The sequence below is a fragment of the Dermacentor albipictus genome, chromosome 3 (genome assembly GCF_038994185.2).
Source record: "Dermacentor albipictus isolate Rhodes 1998 colony chromosome 3, USDA_Dalb.pri_finalv2, whole genome shotgun sequence".
Classification (NCBI taxonomy): domain Eukaryota; kingdom Metazoa; phylum Arthropoda; class Arachnida; order Ixodida; family Ixodidae; genus Dermacentor; species Dermacentor albipictus.
Window position 1 is genome coordinate 75959135 of NC_091823.1, and position 26194 is coordinate 75985328.

General features: G+C 48.6%; 2 protein-coding genes across 8 annotated transcripts in view; one reads left to right on the top strand and one right to left on the bottom strand.

Moving 5' to 3' along the window:
• Sbf (SET domain binding factor) overlaps positions 1 to 2263 on the top strand; it is a 158201-nt gene extending 155938 nt beyond the window's left edge. For all 6 annotated transcript variants that reach the window (XM_070535622.1, XM_070535620.1, XM_070535621.1 and 3 more), the window contains one exon: positions 107 to 2263. In XM_070535622.1, the coding sequence (XP_070391723.1) occupies positions 107 to 199 (93 nt within the window). In that variant the 3' untranslated portion in view covers positions 200 to 2263. The remainder of the gene's footprint in view (positions 1 to 106) is intronic.
• A 7448-nt stretch (positions 2264 to 9711) lies between these two features.
• On the bottom strand, positions 9712 to 25846 carry LOC135900603 (neprilysin-1-like). Of its 2 annotated transcripts, none has more exons than XM_070535624.1 (7): positions 24828 to 25846; positions 20502 to 20715; positions 18896 to 19169; positions 16659 to 16847; positions 15109 to 16063; positions 13430 to 13590; positions 9712 to 10526 (listed from the first exon to the last, which is right to left on the bottom strand). In XM_070535624.1, the coding sequence occupies exons 1-7, from the start codon at positions 25672 to 25674 to the stop codon at positions 10287 to 10289; spliced, it is 2880 nt and encodes a 959-aa protein (XP_070391725.1). In that variant the 5' UTR covers positions 25675 to 25846; the 3' UTR covers positions 9712 to 10286. The 2 variants fall into 2 exon arrangements, with proteins under 2 accessions (XP_070391725.1, XP_065286103.2); XM_065430031.2 differs by having other exon boundaries at positions 9712 to 10571.
• Positions 25847 to 26194: the final 348 nt, after the last annotated feature.

A 26194-nucleotide genomic window follows, 5' to 3' on the forward strand; every position in this document is an offset into this window, starting at 1 on the left:
TTCATAAAGTTAGCTTACAAGAAGCATGTGCTCAGCTAGAGTTGTCTGTGTTCACCTGCACTGTACAAGGCTTCTTAGTGTGTATTTTTGCTTTCTCTTCATGCAGGTGAAAACAAGCAAGCGGATGTACAACTTTATGGCTGCAGATGCTGCGGCTGCGCAGGAGTGGATCGAGAAGATTCAGTCTTGCCTGCAGTGAGGAGTGAATAGGTCATGTGACCACCACTACCATCCCCACTGGCCTGCACCATAAGCTCAGCAGAGATCTCTTCATGCGTCTCTTTCCTAAGGCTCTCGCACTTCACAGGACGCTTGGAGCAAAGCACTGCGATCAAGTTCTTCACTGTGTATTTGCTACTGCCCATAAGATTTTTCTGCACAAGGAAGCCAGCCAGCTTGAAGAGGATGCCAGAGACCAGAAGAATCAAGGAGTGATGAAAGAAGTGCCACTGTTTGGCAATGCCTGCATTAGAATGGGCAGGCATTCAAAATCAGTCTTGTTATATTTCAATCCTTGCCACCAGGTTCTTTCGAAAGGTATCTAGAACCAGCCTGCTTTCAACATTTATTCCAAGAGGAGTTTACTTGACAAAGAAAAACCATGGGGTACTTTAACAACCACGACCAAAAAGGAGGCGACAAGCAAGATCCCTGCATGATAATGCCCCCGTGTTTGGCAGGCGTTTTTTAATGTTCATTTTGAATGCGGCGTCCTCTTGCAGGGTAGATACAAGAGTGCACTCACCAGGTCAAATTCCTGTAACTGGTGAGACTACTTCTGCACAACGGACGAACAGCGCTGCCATGAGAGGATTGCAGTGGCTGATGGAGGAGGCCGCTTCAATGTGGAGAACAACAAAATGACCTTTTAAGACAAGACCACTAGTCCAACGTGCCACTGCACCAGTGTTTTTTTTCTTGTGTGTGTGCCTTAGACTGTTTTAAGTTTTAGCCCCTGACTCTCTATCTCGTCATTGCAGTGGACACTCTTATTAGATAGCTTGTGTTTGTATTTTGTGTTGATGTACTTTTTTTTTCTCATGCCAGTGGGCCAATCATTGCGACCCTTCTCACCGCTACTGCCAGGCAATGATTGTTTTCGTATTAGCCACGTGCGTCAGTGTGCATAGTTCACATTTTCCCCCCCACCTTGTTAATGGTATCTTGTTGTGGACCCAACATTGCCCGGCAACATTCCAGTTCTGAAAAAGGTTATTTCCCTTGTTTTGTTTGCTTTTGTTACAGCAAATTGAAAATGAAAAACATTGTCTTTCTTGTCTTTATTGCCTGAAAATTTTAATTTTTGCCTTTTGCCACTTATGTACAGCATGCCAGAATACTGCAATCTTTCTTCATCAACAGCAATGGATGAGAATGTAAAAGGCAAAATGAAAACCGACTCGTCGTATAAATGTCAACTGAGAAGATTAAGTTCCACCAGAATCTGAAGGTGCCTGTTGTGATTTTACTGGCATGGACTTGTGGCATGTTTCTCAGCAGCTGACGGCTACTGTTTTATAATAGGAATACAAATGTACCAGCTGCTGTATTGTTCTGCTTGGCCCACTGGTCAGAATGGGTGGAGATGTATCATTATTTGTAAAGTGCAAATAAGATTTTGTTGTGTGAACAGTACAACATACAGGACTGGGTAGCAAGTATAGTTATCCCAGAAGTGCTGTTGTTTTACAATGTACACATTTTTTTCGCACTCTTATTTGCACATAGGCCAGCATGCGGACAGACACATGTACAGAGAACTGTAAAGCCTCCACTGGCATATGTACTGTGAGAAAAAAAAAAAAATTATTGTCTAGGAAATCTTTCACTTGTTCTTGCGACAGACAGATTGCAGTATTCCGGCTGAATGTAGCCAGTCAACGTGAACTACCGCTACTATTACTGTTGCCTTTAAAATGTATCTAGCAACCTACGCAAAAGCTGACACACCGGCATTGCAGCCTGTACATATTGTACTGCATGCCTAGTGGTTGCTTTCTTTCTTTTTGTTTCCTGCCTGCCTGAAGCAAATAGGATTTTCCAATGTGCACAGACAATATGCGAAGCAGGTGTGAAATTTGCATTGATGCAATACTCTTGTTGTACATAGGAAGGATACCACAGTGGTGGTTATTATGCAAAGTGGTTGCAGCTGCAAGGCTGTGGAGGAGCTACTTTGAGACTGCCAGTAAGCTGCGACCTGAGGAAATGTATTGAAAAGTGACAAGCTTCGTGTGTGCCCAATAAAACGAAGCCCCTGAAAGATTCTGCATGGACTGCGTTTATTGAGATTTTTCTTGCTTGTCTCTTCTTTAATGGTATTGCCATACAAAGCAGTATATAATGGAAGGACAAAGGAGGTTATGAAAAATTCCACGAAGCCTGCATAAACTTTCAGAAAACTGAACATTGGAGACAGCGAAAAGCCTCCCCTTCGTTTCTTCCCTCATGTCTGGGAGTGCTCCTGATTAGGAGGTGATAGGCGGTGCGGAAATTTAGGCCTCGGCAAAGATTCCCTCTGGGTAACAAGTATACATCTCGAACCATGCATCTGCACGAGAGCTTCTTTCTCGCGTTCGGTGGACCATTGTGCGTGTATGCGTGAGTTGGTAGAAAGAAATCTGGTGACTTGTGCTTATCGAAATTTGCCTTTGCCTAGGTACTATGGAGGAGGACTCGCTTTGCTTCATTTGTCTCTCGCCGAGCTGCACGACGCGACAATGTACAGATATTCCATAATAGGCTCGCTCTTGGGTCGTGTTTTGTAGCGCTGTGTTCATGACTGCGAGGTCCTCGGTTCAACTCGCGTGTTCAACGGACTTCTTTTATCTGCCAAAAAACAATTTTTAAAAAATTGGCCCTTCCACTCTGTGAAGAAAGACGAGCAACGAAGCTGTGGTTTGGTTTACCTTAATCGACGCATCTGTGTATATACAACTATTATGCTGAACATGCGTCCAGCCCATACCAGAGCTCCGTGGAAACCGCCGATAAGGTCGCCTAGGCGACTATGACGTACCATAGAGTTACTGTATAGGCTCCCTTTAGGGAGCCACTGTCATTCGCACGCCGCTGGCACCGCCTCCAGCGATTCTAACGCCGCTATTCGCAGAACGCTATCACGTGGTCAAAACGGGCTCCATTGCGCTGCGCAGAAGCTAACAATTTGCAGGTGACGCTAGCACTCTGCAGGAACCGGCCGGCCAAGTGCAATTGACATCGGCACTCTTATTATTTCTGTTGCATGTTCCTCGATACTGCTGGTAGGAATATACGTGTTCGCAGGTATTATCTAGGTTAAATTTCACAATCAATGTCCCGTGACACACTGACAGCTCTTGCAGTAGAATGGGGTGTACAATTTTTTTTATCTAGGCATGACGCTGCAGTAGTTTCAGAATACGATGTATACCCACGTGAACGTTACTCGTGCAATAAACGTAATGCATGCAGCCTTAGCCAGCTCCTGTGTCGGCTACATATGAGATCCATAGCACGGCTAATTTTTCCTTGATGTGTAAAACGCGGCTAGGATGTACTGAAATCGTAAGAATCAACATAGTGTTGCAGGGTCAATACAAACAATCTAGTGCATACAAGTCCTTGCGTCACGATGATGATAGTGATCTAAAGAAAGGTAAGACGCTTAATTCTGCGTCATTCACCTGAATCGTATTTAGCTTCCTTAGTTTACGCACAAAGAATGTTGGACGTGACAGCGGTCACCCGTTCCTGCATGCGGCGAGCACCGGCGTAACCGAGCGAACGAGCACAGCGAAAGAGGACGGCGAACGCGGCGCGCAGCGGCGGTTGAAAAAAAGGGGCGAGAGCGAAGAAGCGCGAGGAGAAAAGCGAAAAGGAGGGTGCAGCGGAACCAGGAGGCGGAAAGTGGAGGAGGGTATGACGAGAAGGTGAGGAGGAAATAGGAGTGCCGCTGACAACCAGGCATGCGGCCAGCTCGGAAACTAAGCTCTGGCGTGGGCTTCGGACCCACTGCGCACGCCCTACTTTGCCTGCGGCGCCGCCGCTGCTAGAGAATGCTCCGCGCGAGCCACGCGTTCTCGTGTTCACCTTTCGTTCTGAAGAATGAGCATTGCAACCGGTGGAAATGCTTTACCGCTGCTGCTAAACGAGCTGCTCTAGCAGAGGCTCAGCACTGCCGCCGAGAGCGCCTTGTTCAGAATCAAATTCTTTGCTACAATATATAGCGCGTTGTTGGAGAAGCATGGGAGAGGCCTTTGCCCTGCAGTGGGCGCAACCAGGCTGATGATGATGATGATGATGATGATGATAGCGCGTTCAAAACGCCTAAACAGCTGCACTCGAAATTTGCGTAGGGTAGTATTGTAAACGGCGGTGACTTTTTCAAGCGAAGCTTGTATTGACTCACAAGTTTCTATGGCGTTCTGGTCACGCAAAAAGTATACGCAAAAAGTATACGGTTTGATGAGTTGACAGCTGCGCCGAAGCGTGGGTCATTAGCAAGAATTCCAGCTGCATTCCAGCTGCTACGCGAGCAACCAATCGGAGCCGTTTCGCTTCCGCCGGGGAGTGAAAGGGCAGGAAAGGGTCTCGCGCATGCTACGCCGCCTTTGTTTCCCTTCAATTCACTCTCGGAAAACGGGTGGGACGGCCATGTGTTGTGTTCCCCCGAGGTGCAGGCAGCCTTCGACGAGTGGTGGCGAGTACTCGCCCGTGAAAAGGCTCGCCGATCCAGCCGTTAGAGACGCCCGAGCCCAGGCAATCCGACAGCTACGAGAATATTTCGAGCTGAGGGAACGGGAGGCCGAAGCAATCCAGTACCGTTACGTGTGGGTTACTTACCCGTAGCGAAGGTCAGGTCCACGCAGGACAAACTTCGCTTACCCCCATTTTCCGGTTGGGGAAGAGTTGGTCATCTTTTTAACAATGCCAAAAACTAAAACGTCATCTTCTGTCAAAACCACCGCATATATCAAACAGAACCGATTACCAAGATTATGTACAGGTGCCATTTTCCCGGAGTAAGCCATTTATTTTTTCCATTGCATCCAGATAATGGAACCACCCGGCCGCCTCTGTCGCCATACTCTCGTAATGCTTTGATCCTGACCACTTGGTAACCGAACTGATCGATGCAGTTGCATTTAAGGCTGCTGTTGAGAATTACAATCGAATACATTTATAACGAATTGCTTGCGGCCTCCGAAATCATCCGTTATACAAGTCACTTCGTTGTAAAAGTCGTGCACCGCACAGCTCACGATAGAACCGAGGCGCGTATACTTGTCTAGAAGGCACAGCCCCTTAGCAACCGCTGTTAAACACGATTGGCTGAAACGCCGGCGGCGACGCTCTGATGCCACGCCGTGAGGATTATTGCCCTTGCATGTCGTCCACGACAGGTTAGGTTAGGTTAGTGTAACATGCGTTAGGTGTCGAGGCGTACTCACAGCGGTTGCGAAGGGCGTCGAGCGTCGCCGGCGATGTTTCAGCCAATCACGGTTGCTAAAGCACTGGGCCTTCCAAATTTTCAATATATGCAACCCGGACAGAAGTATCCATTCGATATACAGGTCGTTTCGTTGTAAAGGCGCTCGACTGTACTTGTATTCTTAGAAGCCGAATTGCTATTTCTCCCTCTAATGCTTGTTTCCCTCTCCCTTCTGTAACGACCTCGGACCTTGATGGTATTTCATATAAATAAATAAATACTCTGCATTTAAAAGGGCGTACACCATGTGATACGGCCACAACAACTTTAGCGCCCGTGGTGTTAATCTGATTTGTTTTTATTGGTGCCACAATGGCTTCGCCAAACAGCAACGCTCGTCGTTCTGTCTCCTGGCAGAAGTTTTGTTGCTGGTCGCGCCATCTCTTTAGCGATCCGCAAACTACTGAAAACCGTGGCTTCCGAGAAAGCAGCAGCTTACCATTGCGCCAGTGCGATCTTAAAGAAGCGTAAAGGAGGTCGTGTTTACATCGTCCTCTTTGCAGTAACGATTGCACAGAATTCGGCTTTCTGTCATTTTTTTACATTCTGTTTAAATATTCAAATAATAGGCATGCGGTGCCAAGAAAGTTATCTTTTTATGGCTTGTGAACGTGAAACTTTCACATTATGCTAGGAACATCTGAATAAAGAAATGACACAAATACCTAGGAAAACTAATGAGGACTTCTAGGGTGGGAATTACGTACCAACACCTCCGTTGAACTGCTACAGAACTGGCGATCTTCCCCCTTTTCGGAACGAGATTAACGCGAGGTTACATTTTAGAGCGCTGCTCTTAGCCGCCCGTACCTGCGTCGGCGTAATCCAGCGAACAAGCACAGCAAAGGATGAAAGAGCGAACGTAGAGCGCAGCAGAGATCGCGAGGAGAAAAGGAGGAGAAGAGAGCGCGAGGAGGAAAGCGGGAGAGGAGGGTGCAACGGAGCCATGAGGTGGAAAGCCACATCACCTATAAGAAGTCAATATTCGTAATTCATTTTCGCAATGATAAAGACTGGCCGGATATGAAATATTCACGCTAAAAGGTCCTCGTTTTGTAAAACGTTTTTTTAAAGCTCGCGCCGTACTTGCTGAAACAGATATTTATACGCTTAGGGGATTTAAGAATGGTGAGTTATAATTCGTGATCGGAGACAAGACTGCATGTTTCTTATTGTACTTAGAAAACGTGCCTGCGTAGAACTAGCGTATCTTGTAAGACAGCACACGTTGTGAGTGCCGTTTTCAAGTCTTCCTGCTTTGATGAGAACTCGCACTGAACGATTATTCCAACTTCACCCATTTCTTTAAAAAAAATGAGATGTTTACAAAAGTTTCGCGTGCTGCAAATTGTTGAGAAAATCTGAAAGATTTAAATATTTCGACTGCGGCCACAGAAAAATTATTACTAAAATACATCCACACGAATCAATAACCATAATCTCAGAGATTAGCCAGAGCAGTTCTTCCAGTTCATCTAATTTTCGAAAAGGGACCCCGCATCGCCTGCTTGTACAATAAAATGAAATTTAATATATAAGCAACGACCATACGAAGCTACAAGGAAGTAATGCAACACGCATGTATACATACCGTTGCTGTCATGGTGCTTGACGCATCGCAACGCTTAAGTTTTCTGTATAGTAGCAATTGAATCAAACCAAGTACGTCACGAGCTCCTCAATTCATGTATACTACGCGTTTCAGAGCGCAGCTCTTAAGGCCAATCTGCATGGAGTGAACTTTCCTGACGAACTTCCGGCGGCCAGCGCCGGCGCGGCGACACGGCGGTGGCTCGCGTTCCTGCGGCGAGCTAACGGCGAGCGTCGGCGTAACCGAGCGAGCGAGCATAGCGAAAGATCACAGCCAACGCTCTATAAGGGCACATTCACACCGGCGACTTGAGGAGGTCGCGCGACCAAGTTGGTCGCTTTGCGACCAGTCGCAAATGGTCGCAAACGGTCGCCTTTCTCGAAAAGCGACCATTTTGGGCGAGTCGCTCTCTGCGCGATTTTTCAGTCGCGCGACCGTGGTCGCAAAACTGATAAACCAATCAGCGGCGCACCGGAAGTGATCTTTCGTGTGTCTACATCCGGCCTCCTCCAGCGTCGCATTCAAATTCCGCGTAGATTCCGAGAGTTCTCGCTGAGAACGATAATCTCCGGGATTGCGACTTGCGGGTCGCGCTCAGCCGGGCTTGACGGCGTGAACATCAGTCGCCTTCGGTCGCTTTTTGATTGCGAGTCGCAAATGGTCGCGCGACCTCCTGAAGTCGCCGGTGTGAATGTGCCCTAAGGCGGGCAACGAGAAAAACGTCTAGAGCGTAGAGGCGCGAGGAGAAAAGTGGAGAGGGAGGTTGCTGCGATACCATAAGGTGGAAAGCGGAGGAGGGTATAGCGAAGGGGTGAGGAGGAAAGCGCAGTGCTGGCGGCGACCAGCGCGGGAACAAAGCGCTGGCGTGGGCTTTGGACCCATGCACTGCGCATGCGCCGCATCGCCTGCAGCGCATCCGCCACTGCGAATGCGCGCCGCACGAGCCACGCATTCCCGTGTTAACGCTTTTTGCTGAACGACGCGCGACGCAATCGGTGGGAATGCTTCGTAGCTGAAGCTGCTGCTAAAGGAGCTGTCCTAGCAGAGGGTCAGCGTTGCCGCCGAGAGCACCCTGTCGTTTAGAATCAAATTCTTTGATATATATATATATATATATATATATATATATATATATATATATATATATATATATATATATATATATATATATATATATCCGCCGAGAGCACCCTGTCGTTTAGAATCAAATTCTTTGATATATATATAGTCATATAATGAGAAGCCAACAAACACTGACACCAAGTACAACATAGGGGAAATTGCAGGTGCTTAATAAATGAAATAAAGTAATGATAAATTAATGGAAATTAAAGTGGATGGTCCGTCCACTCCAATTAAAGTGGTGGTCCCTCGGTTAACCCCCTTTCTTCTCGTTTATATCATAACGAGGGTCTCGAATCCGGCAACATTGATGCCTTCAGGTAGCATATGTGGGTTTATTGACCAGTTGCCTTCACCCGAAAAGATCACGTTCTCGTGACGCCTGCGGCAAAAAAGACGTTCCACGTCCGCCGCCAAGGTCTGTGAGTGGGGGCGCTGGCTAACACTCCCAGGGTTCTACTAGTACACATAAATACCCAAGAAAGTGGATGGGGAAACGCCGCCGCGGTAGCTCAATTGGTAGAGCATCGCACGCGACATGCGAAGGTTGTGGGTTCGGTTCCCACCTGCGGCAAGTTGTTTTTTCATCCACTTTAATTTCCATTAATTTATCATTACTTTATTTCATTTATTAAGCACATGCAATTTCCCCTATGTTGTACTTGGTGTCAGTGCTTGTTGGCTTCTCATTATATGACTAATAATTATCGGGTCCCTCGGTTAACCCCCTTTCTTCTCGTTTATATATATATATATATATATATATATATATATATATATATCAAAATGTTTATTTAAAAAAAAGAAAACAGGTGTAGGGAGCGGGTGGGTGGAGCTCCTAGTCCAGGGCTCCACTGGCTTGAGTGGTCTGTCATGCCTGGTCGAGGAGCACTAGTTGCATCTCCCGATCCTCGCTGGTGATCCAAGTCCCCCATTGCTCCCTTCCGGAAGCTTTGCCGGCTAGTTGTGGTGTACTAATTTTGGCTCAAATGCATATGCTCCCGGCTCTTTCGGAGTGAACGAAAAATAAGAGGCCGGATGCGGCTCGTGCCAAAGCTTTTGCCCCTAAACGGCACGTAAAGGGAAGTGCACAATTGTTCTGGTACAACACAAAGGGCGCAACACAATGGGTACAACACAACCACGCACATGTATTAGAGCCTCACTAATTTCTGTGTGTGAGTGCTGTCGTATACATTATCATTTTTGTATATACACATCTCGTACACATCACTTTAAAATTGTGTAAAGTGTTTCTGTCACACCATTATTGTACATAACCATTGTGTACACTCTATATATTGAACAGAATTTTATATATGTAATAATTAGTTTATGTGTGACTGTGCGTTTCCGTGTGTCTATGTGGTTATATATTAGTGAGTGAGGACTCGGACACTACTTTGAAAACGTGCCGTGTATACAATGCTTCGTGCTATGTTATCATCCTAGTGTAATTGTGCCGTGATTGTGACTCAGTGTTCGTATCGTATCTTGTTGAAATAAACTTTTTCTAAACGACTAATTGGATACAAACAGCCGCATATATGCATTTTAATTACGCGAAAATCGTGAGGCAGTGTCTGATGTGCCCGTTAACGTGCAATACATGTAGCGTTAGCACTGTATATCATCGTCCTATCACTCAATGCAATCACCCGAAAGCACAGACGCAACTGCGTCTGTACACAACTATTCTCTTTCCAACACCGATCGCTTTAGTATATGGAAGGCACGTCAAGCAACACGATCATTATAGGATTCGGCATGCTTAGGATTAATACCAATTGCCACGTGACATACTGCTAGTTTCAAAGTGTACGTAATTATAAATATTGCGATGGCGTAACTAACTGCGGGTATCGAACACTGGCATTTAAAAAAGAAATATGAACGACAACAAGAAAGACTAAATCTTACACTACAGAACAGTACAATTCCTCAGAACAGTACAACGCCTGGCGCCACACATAATGCACATGTGCAGCTGCAGTCTGCGGAGAGGCTTCGTTAAAGGCACGTGGCGGCTTCTACTACACAAACACCGGCCACCGCGCTACACGCATCGAAGCAGCGTTTGCCGCCTTCGCACAGTTGGCCTCAGAGCTTGCAATGGCCGACCACGAACCTCTCGCTGGCGGTGCACTCGAACGCCTCGGCGAACTGCCGCATGTTGTGCAGGGGAAGCAGGCAGCGGTCGCGCAGCGCCACGTGCGAGGCGCTCGTGTCGCGCCGCTGTGCGTCGCCACCGTCGCCGCACGACAGCAAGCAGAAGCGCGCGAAGAACAGCACCTGCGCGGCCTGCCAGTAGCGGCTGAAGACGTCGGGGTCACCGGACTCCTGGGTGAACCAGATCAGGAGCGCCTCGTACGCCGCACGCAGCCCCTGTCATGCATATGACCACGCATTGGTTTATTCTATAGGGAGTTTGGTATACGGCAACAGAGCGTGAACTAAGAAGAACCCGTTGCAGGGCTGCGTATACGCACTGGATGCAAGACGACCACTGTATCGATGTTAGCGCGAAACATACACGACCGCGAAAGGAAGCGCCTGCCCCGTCTGAGTGTGCATTTGGCACCGACGAGTACTCAATGATTTTCCACAATGGCAGCATTTCATCCACGCTATAGCTTTACTTCGCCGTAACATTGACCAATGTCTGCCCCTTTCCTCAATGCTTTTTTTTTTCTTTAAAGATGGGATACCGGTTGCGTTCGCAGTTCTCCAGCTATAGGGTGGCGGAATAAATACTGCCTTATGCGTGAAACGAACTTATGACACTCAGGATCGCTTGCATACGTTATTTACTGCTAAAGCCGCAATTAGTCCAACCATGATGAACTTTGCCTACACATCACCCATTACCTGACCCTGAGTTTCACCAAACATAAAATAAGGTACCTCGTATAGTTCACCGAGGACAGCGGTCTTGCCTCGTTTAACGCACGAAAACACCGACGAACTAGGGCTCAATAATTGGGTAGCGCTGATAGTTAAGTAGCGCTAGATGATAGATGATAAATGAAAGTAGCGCTGATAATTAAGCCAGAAAGTTAAAAATCTGTCGACGCATTGCACTTTAGATGACCTCGTCCATATTTCTGATAAATATAAACATTTTGTAACGCCCAGTTCTCTCGGAACGCTGAGAAACGTAGCTGAAAACGGCTGTGTGACTCTTTTGGAGACTTGCTTAAATTTTTTTTTGCAAGTATAGTGTTTATTGCACACGCAGTTTACTTAGCACGCAGCTTTGCCATAGCGAGCCACCCATTTTGCTGCCATTGATCTCGCTGTCACTTGTAGTTTAATTTTCCGGCGCTCGTAAAATTCAATCATATACACTCTGTAGTGCTGGAATACGTAACTTATTATACAGGTCGTAATAAACCCAAACACTTCAATTTTTGCCTACGCATAACCAATAACGTTCCCCGTATTTCTGCCAAACATAACTTTGTGCAACGTATCCCGGGATGCTGGGAAACAGTGTAAAATGGCCATATATAACGCTTTCGAGCATTGCTAGATGTTTCTTTTTTTTTTGCAAGGGCTATACATAATCCTAATGCATGTAACTTCGCACACAAATTTATCATACTTATCTTCGCTAAATTTGATCTTGTTCTCATTTGTAGTTATGCTAGGGCAGCACGCTAAATTTTGCTCCGCTCGACAAACACACTTATAACGCTATGGAGCACTTGCATACGTATTTATTGCAAATGTTACGATTAGGTTACACACTTCGCACTTTGCTACGCATTAAGCGTAATATTCTCTTACATCCCCCAAATATAAATAAGGTGCCTTTAGTTCACCGAGGACACCGGAGGAACCAACTGCGACGCTTGTATATAACGCATGAAAATAGATAGAGCGAGGGTTTAGTAATTACTCGCAGCACTTTTAATTAAGTCTGGAAGGTGAAAGTTTCACCATACATTACACTCAACATTTACTCGATTTTCATTGAATTGGAAGTTGGGGTCTTGTACACAGTTGTGTTAGGACTCTGGGAAACATTGCGGATAGCGGCAGTATGAGACTTTGGAACGCTTGAATAAGTAACTTTCTACGAAGGCTACAATTAATCTCCACAGGTCAGACATTTATAGTTCGTCACATCATAACATACTTCTTACTTCGACGAAGTATAAACAGCGTGCCTTGCATAGTTCACCGAGCAGACCAGTAAAAAGCAACTACATGCCTCGTAAAACGCATAAAAATGAAGAGAGAACGAGTATTCAGCAATTGTAATATATTTTCAAAGCACATGATACTGCACACTTCAAACCTTTGGTACACGTCATTGGTACCCATTTCCTACATATATCCGACCTCTACCGCTCTTGCTCTTTTCACTAAAGTGGATAAACTTTTGAAGCGCTTCACTTAAGGCCTCTACACCGGCCGGAAACGAAGGTTTGACAATTTTCATTGAACCCCTATTTGACACAGACACTTCAAAATTTGCTTGCATATTGCCCTTGACATTCCTCCTGTTTCATCAAAAGATAAAGTTCGTGAGTAACCTAGTTTATTTTTTATTCAGAGAACCATGACAACCGGTTTTTGAGCGCTTCTAATAGTCACTAACAGCTTCGCTGTAAAACATTTATTGCGGCAACTCGACGTTTCGGGACATTCTCGGCTCCTTCTTCGAGGGTGAGAACGTACGGTAGCGTAGGGCCGTCACGTCTTTAAATGGCTCACTATTTTCCGCGGTCATGCGGCCGGACGTGCTTATATTGGTCATGTGACCAATGCAAACACACCCGAAGATTGGTTACGTGACCAATACGGGCGGGAATCGGGCCGCACAAACGAGCAAACTAAAACGCCTGCGCGCTGGCGCCGGCGACGATTGGCATCTGCGTCCTGACTTCAAAGCACGCGAACATCGACATCGAACATCGGCACGTGTAAATAATATATTTACACGTGCCGCAAAGCGTAAAGGAGCTAATGTTCACATACGAGGTTAGCTACGTGCCCCTCGGGAAAATACACCCACGTCTTCTGCAACTGCTCCCGTCTCAAAAGCTTTCTTAACGCGCCCTAGGCTCCTTCCGCAAAATGCAGAGTATACAGTGCTCTCGTTTTGTGAATGCCATTTTTCTTTTTTCAGTTGGCATGAGCTTTTGTGTGAAGTCGAACGGGAGGACCCCCTTGCCAGCACTACCCCCACAAGCTGGGGGCCACTTGTAGGACGCCTCACAGCGCAGCATCCTTGCCTGCATCCAGGCAAGCAAGATGCTTTCCTGCTCCCGCCGCGAGTTGGTTGGACTGGCGGGAAGGGAAAGATTTTGACGCAGCTCCTGGAGGCACTGGACGCTCTTTTGGAAGTTGCTCAAAGCCGTCTCGCTCCAATGGGCCCTTGGATTGTCCTGGCCACCTGCAGCAGTCGACCAATCAACATGCATAGCGAATCTACAGAGTGCAGCGAATAGAAGAAAGTGAAAGGTTCAAGGGGCACATAGATCTATATCGGGCGCTGTGCTGGATGCGTTACGATTCGTCTCTTTGCTTACCCACGCTGTTTCAGAAGCTATGGGCGCTACAACGTAAAACTATTCCAAACTTTTTCTATTTCAATTCTGCAATCAGCCCACCGCGATTGGTCAAAAACTTTTTTAGACCACTCCCACTTAACCTGTCTGTCACACGACGTCACGAAAACCGCGATAGCTCCCCATCTGATATGACGTGTACACACTGATTATGCATAATTTGACTGAACAAAACAAAAACAGCTATTCTTATTCGACGCCTTTTTGCCATTAGCTCTCGGCTAGTGGCCAGAAGTTTTTGGGCTGCACCCACTTCATCTGCCTCTCACGCGAAGTCACAAAACCTCAAGAACTTACCGCGTCAAAGTGACGCGTACGCGTTAAAAATGCATTAATATGCCGAACAAAACTGAATCTTCTTCTGAATAGCCGCAGACTGCAGCCCCGTTCCGAAATGAATAAAAGATGGCTGCCGTCGATCGCTCCGGCACTGGCTACTCGCCCCTGCCGGAGAGCATGGGTTTATTTGCGTGTAATAAAACTGTTTGTGTGGCCGTGTAACGTTTTCGAGAACTTTCGGCACGTTTACGACCTAATTCTGCGGACTCTTCTTGCTGAGGATCCGTTTTAGCATCATTCTTAAGCTTCCGTTGCATGCCGCCGCGATTGTTAATGAGCCACTGCAAGCTAAGTAAGGGAAAGCGGACCAATCGCAGGCACAGGTACCACCCTCTTCATCCGGGTATCGATATTCAGTGCAGTGGCGCTGCTCCATTGAATTCCTCGCCACTTGAGCATGCTCTTCGCCTCTTGTGAGAGAATTAGATAAGACAAGCCGCTAAGTGCAGACAATGTTATTCGTTTTTCAAGCAAACAAAAGTGACCTCCTATGAACGAGGGAAGCATTTGATTGGTCTTTTCAGACAACCCTGCGGGTGACCGCCCGATGCTTGCGTCGGCGGTTACGCAAATTCGACGTCAGGAGATTGGAATAAAAACATATTGGAATAGTTTTACGTTATACGGCCCTATGTTATAATTACCAAACTGCTAAGAAATTGATTATATATTTCTGTTGCAACGACAGGCACGAGCATGTACGACATGACGCGAAGTTCAAGAAACGCGACGCTATATAATCCGAATACGCGATGCAAACAACCGAGCTAATACGCTATTGCTTTGAGAATAATGAATTATGATTCCGCCGTTTCAGAAGATGCCAATCAATCTTCTATTGAGGCGCAGGTCATACACGCTACGTTAGCTCAGACTTTTCATTGTGATCTGTAATGCACTCTGTTACGTATGTGCATGCAATTTTAAGGTATCCATACAACGAACAGATAGACAAATAAGCTGTCTTTATATGAACATAAAAGGCAAACCAAGCGCGCGCGTACTTTTGCCGTTGCCAGTCGGCACTTCCGTGCCGATGACCTGGGCCATCCTGACAGCCAGCACGGCTCCGACAGTGGCGTAGTTGAACTGCAACGGCAGCACGCTGCCGTAGAAGTACGGCTCTGTCAGCAAGACTGGGGGCAGCACGATGGCGCGTAGCCCGGAATCGTAAAAGGCAGTGCCGGTAAGCTCCATGTTCGCGTACACTACCTGCCTACGTGCCGGAGGCGCCGCTATTTGCATCTTCTGGGTCTGTCTCCGGGTGCTCAAGTATCCGTCAACGAAATCCTTCGGCTCAGTCACGGTGGGCGTGAAGCCGGCGTAGTCGGCGGCAACGCCCTGAGACTCCTCTTCAGCGCCAATCACGGTCACCGAGGTGCGGTCGAGCCGCTTGATTGCCGCGGCGTGCACCTTCGGCTCTAGCCAGGTGAACAGGGGCCTGCGTCTGCCGGAGCTGAAGACGTGGCGCAGCGTGCCGTACATGTCCTTGACAACGCTGTATTGGCCGGAGGTTTGCAGGATCCTCGCGGCCAAAGGATGCCAGGCGGAGGCCATGCAGCGGCGTGTCGCGTCGAGGCAGAAGCGGTGTTTAGCAGCTGCGTCCGACCTTAGGTTCTGCCTCGCATCCTCGAAGAGGGCGACCTCGGCCTCGAGGTTCGCCGCGAGGTAGGAGGCGGCCTTGTGGACGCCGACCGCGACCAGCTGGCGAAAGGCGTCGCGAACGCCGCCCAGGGCCGTGACGAAGCACGGAGTCTCGGGGCTCGCGACGAAGGAGTCGGGGTTCGCGGCCGTCAAGGCAGACACCCACTCCTCCGTGGTGACAGCGGGAATGAGGTCGTGGACAAAACTGCGCAGCGTCATATTCTCTTCGTCGCCGTGTCGCGCGCCGGCGGCGAACGCTTCTTCGACGCGTTTGTCGAGGGCCAACACGAGGTTCACGGCTGCAGTCGTGTTGACCTGGAGCGGACGGTTGTGATTAGCAGTGTTCATCGCCTTTACCTCGAACAGCCCGTACACCGTCCAACATATGGAAAATTGGAACAGCTTGTTCATTTTTATTGCTGACCGCGGAGAGTGCACTTGAGCAACAAAATGCTAAAGATGATTAGTACAGCGATCATTTAGTAATTTGTTTTCTGAACTACGCACAACTGAAAACATGTTAACCACCCCTTACGGAATACACCGAATGGGGTCTTTAAACTAATAAAATGAAATGAAATGGTATTATATGGACTTTGCGTCAACCTTCCCGCACCTTAGTCAGTGTTTGGAGGCGTACAGTTTGAGCGCATCGGAAATGATAGTAACGTTGGGCCCCGCGGAGTTCAATACTGTAGCTTACAATGTGCTTCGCTCACTTTTGCTATAAAGGATTGTACTTCCCTTTACTACCAACGAAAGGGACTGCGAAACTTTCCACATACGGGGGTTCGGGGCTATAGTTCACTAAGAGTATTTTGAAAAACAACAACAACAACTTATAACCAAGGTTTGGCGGAGTCGATTTCGTAATGCCGCGCACGAGCTTGGCGCGACAAATACGCCTTACCTCAGGCGCCCAAGCAAACGCGGCTTTCAGGTTCCGCTCCAGGTCGCCGTGGTTGTCCTTGTTGAACTTGCGCTGGATAGATCTGCCCGGGGAAAAGCGCAGCGAGACATTCCCGGGATTTGTGTAGTTCACGAGACCGATCTCGAGCACGGTGTGCAGACCCCGCTGGAGAGAGACGCTGGCCAAAACCTGAATCCGACAGTTACATACAACTGTAGCGGTTGAAGATAACGCATTAAACTGAAACTAAGAATACGAGAAAGCAAAGCTTTTGAAGTGTTATTTAAACGGATAAGTATATACATTCCTTGATATTACAGAGAGGACAGGGTTACTTAAGTAAACGATGCCGTGAATTCTGTGGGACTAAGTTCGTTCATCGCGAAGTATTCAGAATTACACTTGGCGATGCGATGTCATGATATAGGCATGATATGTCAGTATAATATATGGTTATTATATAGGACAGCCATATGCGCAGTATTATTTTCAGTTTCGGTGAGCCCGTGAGAAGTACTGTATGGTAAATAATAGGTGCGCATACGTAGTCTGTATTATGTACGTACCTTACCTTTGAAGGTAACCGAAGGGGCTTGCGGTTTGTTAGTCACATTGGCCAAAGTAGTAATAAAGAAAAGATAAGTTCTGAGGTTTTACGTGCCAGACATCACATCTGATTATGAAGCGTGCCATAGTGGACACCTTCGGATTAATTTTGATTACCAGGAGATCTCTAACGTGTCCCCGATGCATGGGTACACTGGCTTCCTTGCATTTCGCCCCCATCGAAATGCGGCCACCGCGGTTGGGATTCGATCCCGTGACCTCGTGCTCAGTAGCGCAACACCGTAGCCGCTAAGCTACTAAGGCGAGTAGCCACACTGCCCAGTGAAGATATACTGCAGTAGACTAGCTATCGCAAGAGCCAGTTTATTTCTCGTACTTCTGACGAAACCAACCAACCAACTAGCCTTACTGAACTGACCATTGAGGCTGGCGAGGACCATGAATTCACGGTCACAGTCGCCAAAGTTAATCTAACGTAACTGCTGGAATTTTCGTGCTGCAGTGTCAGCCCTTACAGCGCGGTCGACGCTGAAAGGGCCTCTCACTGGGGTTTCGGACACTGCAAACAGATATGGGCGGTGCGTATACATCCAGAGACCGCGCTAGGGCGATTGTGTTTGCAAGCTATCGCGGCGCTGAACGGAGCGAAAAACCGAAATGTCAAACGCAAGCCCGTGGGCGCTTCTTCTCCAGGGAGCCTCGCTTCCCTGCCGGTGAATAACGGTCACAAACACGAACGTCTCAGTCGAATGTCAACGCTCTGTGTGTGTACGCATCTCTTCTTGTGCGTTGTGTGGATTATTGCGAGACCTGTCAGTGAATAACAGCAAGCCTCTTCGTCGGGCGCAATGCCTGCACTGTCATCGATTAAGGCATGCCGCTTCGGTTAAGTAATTCAACGCAGAACGCGCTAACGCGAAGTGCGTCGCGCAGCCGCGGGAAAGGAGAAAACAAAATAAAGGAGGCCGTGCTCGTGTCGTAAACGTAACGGGATTCTTTCGGCTCCGATATGGGAGAAGGCAGGAAAGGAATGTCGCGAATGGGCGCTTAGTCGAGGCAGTGGGCGACAGTATCTATGTTGGCAGGGAAGCTTGCCTGCTGGCTGCCTAGCACAGCGACGCGATACTTAAATTTTCGTCCGCGGCAGGTATACGGCGTTGTGCTGCCCAGTTTAAGACCCGCGATATCTGGCTCAGACGCTCAACGCCGTAGCTGCCGCGCTATACCGGGGCGGGTGACGCGAGATTGCATTTTCTCCTATAGCTCTCCATGTTTTAAACCAATTTGAGAACTGCTAGCCGTAATAGTAATACACTTCCTAGACGGCACTTCACAAGTTCCAGTGTATAACCAAAATTTCGAGCAGATTCTTAAATAGACAACGCCTATAGTCCGCACAAGAACGCGTTCTTAAATTCGTTGTTAAATGTTCGTGCAAGCCGGCCCCGGTCACCTTATCGAAAGAGTCACTTATGACGTACCTATCATAGACACGGTGAGTTGGCAGAAAAAGAGATCGTTTCGGGTTACAGCAAACAGCGTGCAGATTATCAATACCATCCCCCCCTCCTATTCTACCTTCCTGGTCATAAGTTCGGGCTTATAATTTCGCGAGGCCCTTCCGAAAATGGCTGTTGCAGCTGGCGTTCGGGGTCACCGCGGACACCGACCTTGACGATCTCTGCGAAAGTGGTGGCCGCGCGCAGCTGCTCAGAGTTGATGGTCCTGCACGCCTCCCGCATCGCGGCGGCCGGCGTCTCGCGCAGATCGACGAACTGCAGGCAGCTGCTGTACACGCGTGCCGCCACGTGGCCGCCCATCTTGTCCGGCCTCCTGTGCTGGTCCGCGAGCAGCCGGTTGTGCACGATCTCCAAGGCGCCGGCGCTCACGCTCGAGCGGTTCGTGATGAATTGCCCGCACACGTAATTGTAGAAGTTCGCGCACCTGCGCGGAATCGCGAGCTGAGTCGCGCAAGAAGGAGCCGTCGCCTCTCGCAGAACAATGCTTATGGTGCGAGCTGAACGTTAGGCTGCAATGCAAAGGGGAAACGAAAGTCGAAGGCAACGTTGCTGCCGGCGGAAGTCGCGAACCCACCTCAGCGTAACGAAAGCGATGTAAAGTTACCCTCGTCCTAATTTACGCAGTTAAATCTTACTTCCCACATGCCTTCCGTAAATTCAATGTTGGTCTTCGTAAGGTTTTTAGTAAAAATCCGAGGTCCTATAGGTTCCCATTATTGTTATCACTCAGAGGCAACGTATGGCGCGGACATGCGGCTTCGTGACTTCTGCTACAGAATTCAGACCAGGTCGGGTATAACGTAGCGATGCCTTCCGCTTGATTCCGTGCCACTCTTGTATACCGTTAACGGTCGGCTGATCTCATTGATAACGCAGGCGGAGCGTCGCTCTGACCACTGACGAAGCTCGAAAAACGTTATGCATCGCTGTAAAGTCGCGGCCCTGAGGAGGCATTTTCGGTCGCTCACTTTCGCGGGTACAGTCACGAGATTTCCTCTGGTTAGCACCGGGCATCGGTACCTCCGCGAGTGACAACTTTCTTGGCCCAGTGCCAAACACGATGTCTTAGCAGAGCTCTAGGAACGCTGTCGACAGTGGTCGCCGGCATGCGAAAGTCAAGCGGAATCTCACAAATATGATTCTACTCGCAAAAGTGGACGACCGCAAATATCGTCCCTACCTTACGATCGGTTCTTGAGTCCGTGAACTCTCCGCTGATGGTTTACGTTATCTGGTAGCCTAATTGCGATTTGCCGATGGAGACTATCGCAACGCACGTGCGATATAACTTGCAAGTCCGGAACCAGAGGCCGAATTCACAAATCTCTTCGTTCCTAAACGATCTCTGCCCATAGACAGACCGCCTTCGCTAGTACAAATATGGCCAGCATAAGGATTGGCTGGAATTCGTTCTTACGAACAAATCTAGTGTAAGAGCTTTATGTGAATACGGGCACGGATGTTTTCTGTCGGCACACCGGCCATGCTGTTTGAAAATGCAAGGCTGATAGTCGCTTGACCGAAAGCCTGAATTCCACGAAATTCACCAAGATGCAGATGGTCGATCTGTTCACAAACGCATTGCCATTTTCCAGGAACACTGTTTTACTGGCGAGCTGCACGGCGCAGCAGCAACGCTCATGGCATACGCAAAATTCACCCGAGCCGCAGTTGTAAAGTGTATCGGCAGAGCGGACTCTCAGGAGAGCGGACTGCGGCACGCGCCAGCCGATGGGTTTCCGCGGGGACCGCGTACCGGAGCTTGGGGTCCCCGAGCAGTCCTTCGACGTACTCCTTGGCGGCGACACACTCGGCCGTTTGGCAGGCCACTGGGATGATTGGGTTTCTGCTGCGCAGGATGTAGCTGACGACGCTGAAGAAGATGATCATCAGCAGCGTGAGCGAGAGCGCTCCACCCAGAGCCAGGCATCGCTGCTGCTGGCTGTCCAGCTCGCTGTGGCCGCTTTCCTCTGCGCCAGCAGAGACGGGACTTCAGCAGGACAGGGCGAGCGCTCTCACAGAGCGCGCTCGTTCATCTTAGGTTGATGGTAGCGGCCATTGTTTGGGCACAACACGCAACATCGATTCATTGGAAAGAAATTCTGCGAAAAGCTGTACGCTTTATATTTTCTAAATACCGTCCAACTGGCCCTCCCTAAAACTTAATGAAAATGGATAATATACAAACACTAATAAGTTCCTCTATTTGCTTCAGAATGATCAGCTATCTCTTAATCCGCAGCAATACATACAACCACTAACAGGGCGATTAACGAGGCACCGGCATGCCAAGTCATCAACACCGTAGTTTGCCAGTACCAACACCTTTAAATATTCCTTGTTTCCTCGCACAATAACCGAATGGAATAACTTGCCCATATCGCTTCTTATTAACACTGAAAGCAATGAATGCGTTGACAGCTGAACATGCTACAGTAGAAAAATATTGTTTGCTTCGTTTTAGCTTGTTTTGTTGCAGTGTTTCTGAAATTGTTATTTTTTTTATTTTCCTGCAATCATTCCAATGTAATTAATTCTTGTTATTTCTGTTCTGGTACTCACGTACTCTTGCATTTCCTTGTTGTTTTTCTTGTACTTCTGCTCCTCCTGCAATGGCCACTACATGGCCTGCAGTATCTTCTAAATAAATAAATAAATAAATAAATAAATAAATAAATAAATAAATAAATAAATAAATAAATAAATAGTAACGCGACAGCATACATGTGCCACACGTTAAGAGCTTCGTTAAGAGCGTTAAGAGGTCCATTTTTAATGCAGAGCTTCATTCCTACGCTGCAGAATAATTTATTCATTCATTGATTAAATAGGAGTTGTGGCGCGAGAGGTCTGTTCCAAGTGTTCCCTATTGAACATCTTTCTGCCCTTTTGCTTTAGACTAATTAAAAGCCATCCAGAATTTACAGTGCAAAGCCTGGTTTCATTAACATGAATCTCTTCACATTCTTCGTGTAAGTGCAAGTGCACGTGTAAGTGCCTTTCATCGCTGAGAGATAGAGATTGAGATAGAGAAAACGGGAAGTCTCGACGGTACACTGTTTCACAGGCGTAGCACACTTCTGGAGATCTCTGTTACATTTCTATTGCTATTGACTTGCCCTCAGTTGCACTTTTAATTAGCGCAATAGTATCCGGTTCATGCCGAGAAATCATGATGAATGTAGGTATTGACATGATGAAGAAAGTGCCTCGGAACTGTGCACACTGGTTCAAACGTTTCTTTCCCTTCGTGTGCTAAACGACCGTATGAAAAAAAAAAGAAGAAGCAATTCGGCAGAACCCATTCCACGATGACTGTCGATGGTGTGGGGATCGAGGTGCCTTCCCACGCTTCATTTGCGCCGGCGTTCTGCCCGCATTGCAGCCTGCGACACCACCTTCCAGCTCGCGAATGGTGCGGCTACCTCGGTGCGGCTACCTCGCTGGGAGAACCGTGTGCGCTGTCAGCGTTGTGTGCATCTCCCAGGTCTTTCCGTGACCGTGATTCTCGGGCGCGATACCCTCGTACGCACGGGCATCGTGACTGACGTCACAAGTGGCGGCTGCAGGACAGGCCCTTCTGGTCCCCTGCAACCCTTCGCTACACTCCCGGTTGCCACGGCGTCCCCTCATACGCCAGAAGTCACTCGAGAGCAGGAGGTGACCTAGCGCGGCCTCCTTGGCTCGTGTCCCTCACTCCGCCGCCAAGATTGGCCCCTCGGCCGGCACGGTTCAAAACGGCCGGTGTTAACTGGTTCCTCACGAGTATTGCGCAATGCACACCGGTTCACGAGAAGGCACGCCTGTCGTCGCTGCTGACTCATTCCAGCGCGATGTTCACTGAACGTCCGGATTGGGGGGCCCCTCTTTTGTGCAACATCGGATAGACACAGGCGATGCACCACCGTCGAAATGCAATCCTCGCTCCGTTACTGTGGCCAAGAGAAAGGCAATTGTCCAGGCATTTGATGAGCTTATTAAAACCAGTATTGTCGATCGCTCAAGCAGTCCCTAAGGTTCTCGGGTGGCATTGGTCCCCCAGAGAGCCAGGTCCATTCGATTCTGTGTGAACTACCGCCAGATGAACGAGGTCACGAGGAAGAATGCCTGTGCAATGCCTAAAGTGGATCCTATCGTGACTAATCTAAATGTGTACTTATACCCATCTTGTATTTCTTTTGTCAAAAATAAATATTGATTGATTGATTGATTGATTGATGCGTGCTACTTCAGTACTTTTTATGCCAGGCAGTGGCTACCTGCAGGTTCATATGGAGCCGGCTGCTGCGGAGAAAATTGCGTTTATCTTCCACTGAAGCCTTAACCAGTTTATCCGCATGCACTTCAGCTGTTCTTGAGCTGCAGCTGTGTTTAAGATATCAATAAATCGCATTCTCGAGGATGCTAAGTAGTATTTTGCGTTGTCGTGTCTCGATGACATCATCATCATCTCTCGAATGTTCGAGGAGCACCTTCGCAACCTGAACGACGTCCTCGAGAGGCTGCGTGCTGTCGGGTTGACTCTAAGCCAGAAGAAAGCCTGAATATTTGAGACTCATTTCCTATTGCGCTTTACCATCGACATGGGTCGTGTTATGCCATGCGAAGAGAAGGTCCTAGATATTTTCAAATATCTCACGCCGGTTAACAGTCACACCCTTAGACGCCTTTTGAGATTGGTGTCTTACTACCGAAAGTTTATCCCGAATTGCGTCGCTCTCCAAGCACCCTTGACCGCACTGAGAAAAAGTCGGCACGATTGAGCAGGGCTCCTGAGCAGGAGGTTGCCTTTCAAGCACTATCCCGAACTCTAGAAGCCACACCTTAAATTAAGCTGCCCGACCTCAATCGGGTGTTCGTTGTCGAATCTGACGCGAGTGACCTGGGCCCTGGGACTGCGCGGCTTCAGAAGCACGGCGGCGTTCTTTGACCAGTCACCTTTGCCAGCAGGTCACTTATCGCCACCGAGCGCTACTATAACGTGATTGGATATCTCGCTATAGTTTTTGCTCTCCGGAAGTTTGACTGCTACGTCGACGGAGTGCCATCTGTGGCGGAGAAAAGCCACATGACGCTCACATGGCGCTTGCGCTAGCCCTCAGGCCGCCTAGTGCGGCGGGCCTTGACACTGCAGCTGTATAACTTTGTTGTGCGCTACCGGAAAGGGAGTCCGAACGTGGCGGCAGATGCCTTGTCGCGCGCCCCCGTTCCGGTGTCTGACCCACCTGTCCGCCCCTCCCATGCGCATTCGCACCAAGCAGAGACCAGAGCCTAAGTCTCCAACGGTCGCAAAGGAACGAACCCCCACACATTTAGTAGAGACTGAAGCCTGTCTCCAAAGATTCGAAAGGCGCGGACCTCATTCATTCAACATAGAACGGAGCCTTCGTCTCACATTACTGGAATGGCACACACCTACTGGCGCTACCCAGTGACCAAAGTTGGCATCAAGGAGGTTCATTGGAGATCAGCACAAACCGAGTGACACATACACAGTGCTTCAAGTCGGCGTCAAAGGATTTCATTGAAGAGCGGTACACAGCCAGTCCCTAATCTACAGTGACCCTGTCGGCGTGAAAGGGGTTCGTTGAAGTGCGGCACCTGTGTTCCCATTGCCGCATACAGAGTGATCCAAGTTGGTCCGTCAGTTGGTCTCAAACCCTGTTGCCTCAGCGCAGCAGCCCGATTCGCTACCCAATCGACGATTGACTATCCAGTGATCCAGAAAGGCGAGAAAACGGCTAGAGACATAGGATACGTGAAAGGCTAGCCTCCTGAAAGTGCGGGAAGTATCCTAAGGATGCGAACACAGTAAAAAAAGATAACCAGCAGAGCAGCCGGAACTGTACACACTAGTCGGCATCAGGAACTGGTCTGAATAAATATCGGTTTCCTATAGGCACCTGTTGTGAGAAGGTAGTGTGCTTCTTTGAGTCGTGATGCCCGTGTATAGGTGTAAGTTAGCAAGGAAGCCTTGAATGGGAATCAACGTAGGTTAATTTCACCCCCCCCCCCCCCGCCTTCCTATGGCAGTTTCAGCGCACTCCTTAACAAAATTGTTGCCGTGATACTCGCCGCTTACCATTCATAGCTGAAATTTTTGCAAGAGAAGCCCTAGCGTTGAACGTAGTTTCCGGCTTGTCGGGGGCTGCCGCATGTACCGGAGACTTGGGCTTCTCAGGACGCGTCCTCGATGGTGTATGCATGGTCAGCGCTTCACCGGCGGCATTCAGGACCGCGAGCGATTTGCGCTTTAGTATAGTCTTCAGCAATGACATCCTGCGTATGGGCGACTTGCTCTCCACTGAAGTCTTCCCTTTGTCCGCCTTGCCAGACTTGTCGACTTCAGAGACGGATGTCTTGTCCGAAGTGGGTTTTCCCAAGTCATCCTTCGTGGCGTCACGCTGACTCTTGGTCTTGTCGACATCGATGCTTTTTCGCAAGACCTTGGAAGAGACGTAGTTGGGATGTTCTGCTTCGCCACTCGGCAATGCAGCTCCCTCCGAATGGTGGCTCTTCGCGGCAGCCTTCTTCGTATGCTTCGAGTCAACCGGCTTCTTGGCATCGTCGGCGTTGGTCGTTGCGTGCTGCGTGACCGTGACGGGCCCTGGACGTTGACTCTCGGCCCAGTGAGCTGGCGAAGGATCGCCGCTGGTCTTCGTCGTCGTCATGGTCTTCCTCCTGGCGCTGGCCTTCGAAGAAGCCGCGAACGTTGTTCCTTTGGTGTCGCTCTCGGTGCCCCTCCGCGAAGACGCGCTCTTACTGGAGGACGTGGATGACTTGGAAGAGGCGGAGACCTTTCTCTGTGTCAGGCCGGGCGGATTCGGGCGACTGGATTGGGAAGTCTTGCCCAAACTACGCTGGCTGTGGCTCGCAGCCACCTTGGACGGTGGCCGTGCGCTGCTTGTGTTCGCCTTGCCTCTGTTCATCTTGCGCGGCGGTCTTACGACGAACAGCCGATGTCCTTCTCGCACGCAAGGCGCGATGTCCAAGGGCGAACAAGATGGCTCTCTTGATCAACGCGAAAGCTGTGGCGGCAGTTGGTTCTGATCAAGTGCGATCATTGAATTCCCTAGCTCGCGCTACGTGCATGCTTGCACGCTCGCTGCTCTTCTTCGTTGGTTGCTAGCTTGTTCACTTGTGGCGCTTATCCGCTACGAGGGATTGGAAAAGAAGCCGGCTGTTAACGGCTAAAGGAAAGGGGAGAAGGAAAAAACCAAAAAAAGAAAGTAAATCCAGGCGAGCCATAACGTTTACGATAATTAAGAAATCGATTTATCTGGCAGATACAGAAATAACAATAATTTTAGTTATATATAAACAGGAAATCGTTTTTTTAGTCGCATTATAATAATTTCGAACACATAATCAGCGATTTAAGGAGCTATCCAATTATTCGTTTTGAGAATGACACGGTAGCGTTCCTGTGTCAAGGAGATAGTTGTAAAT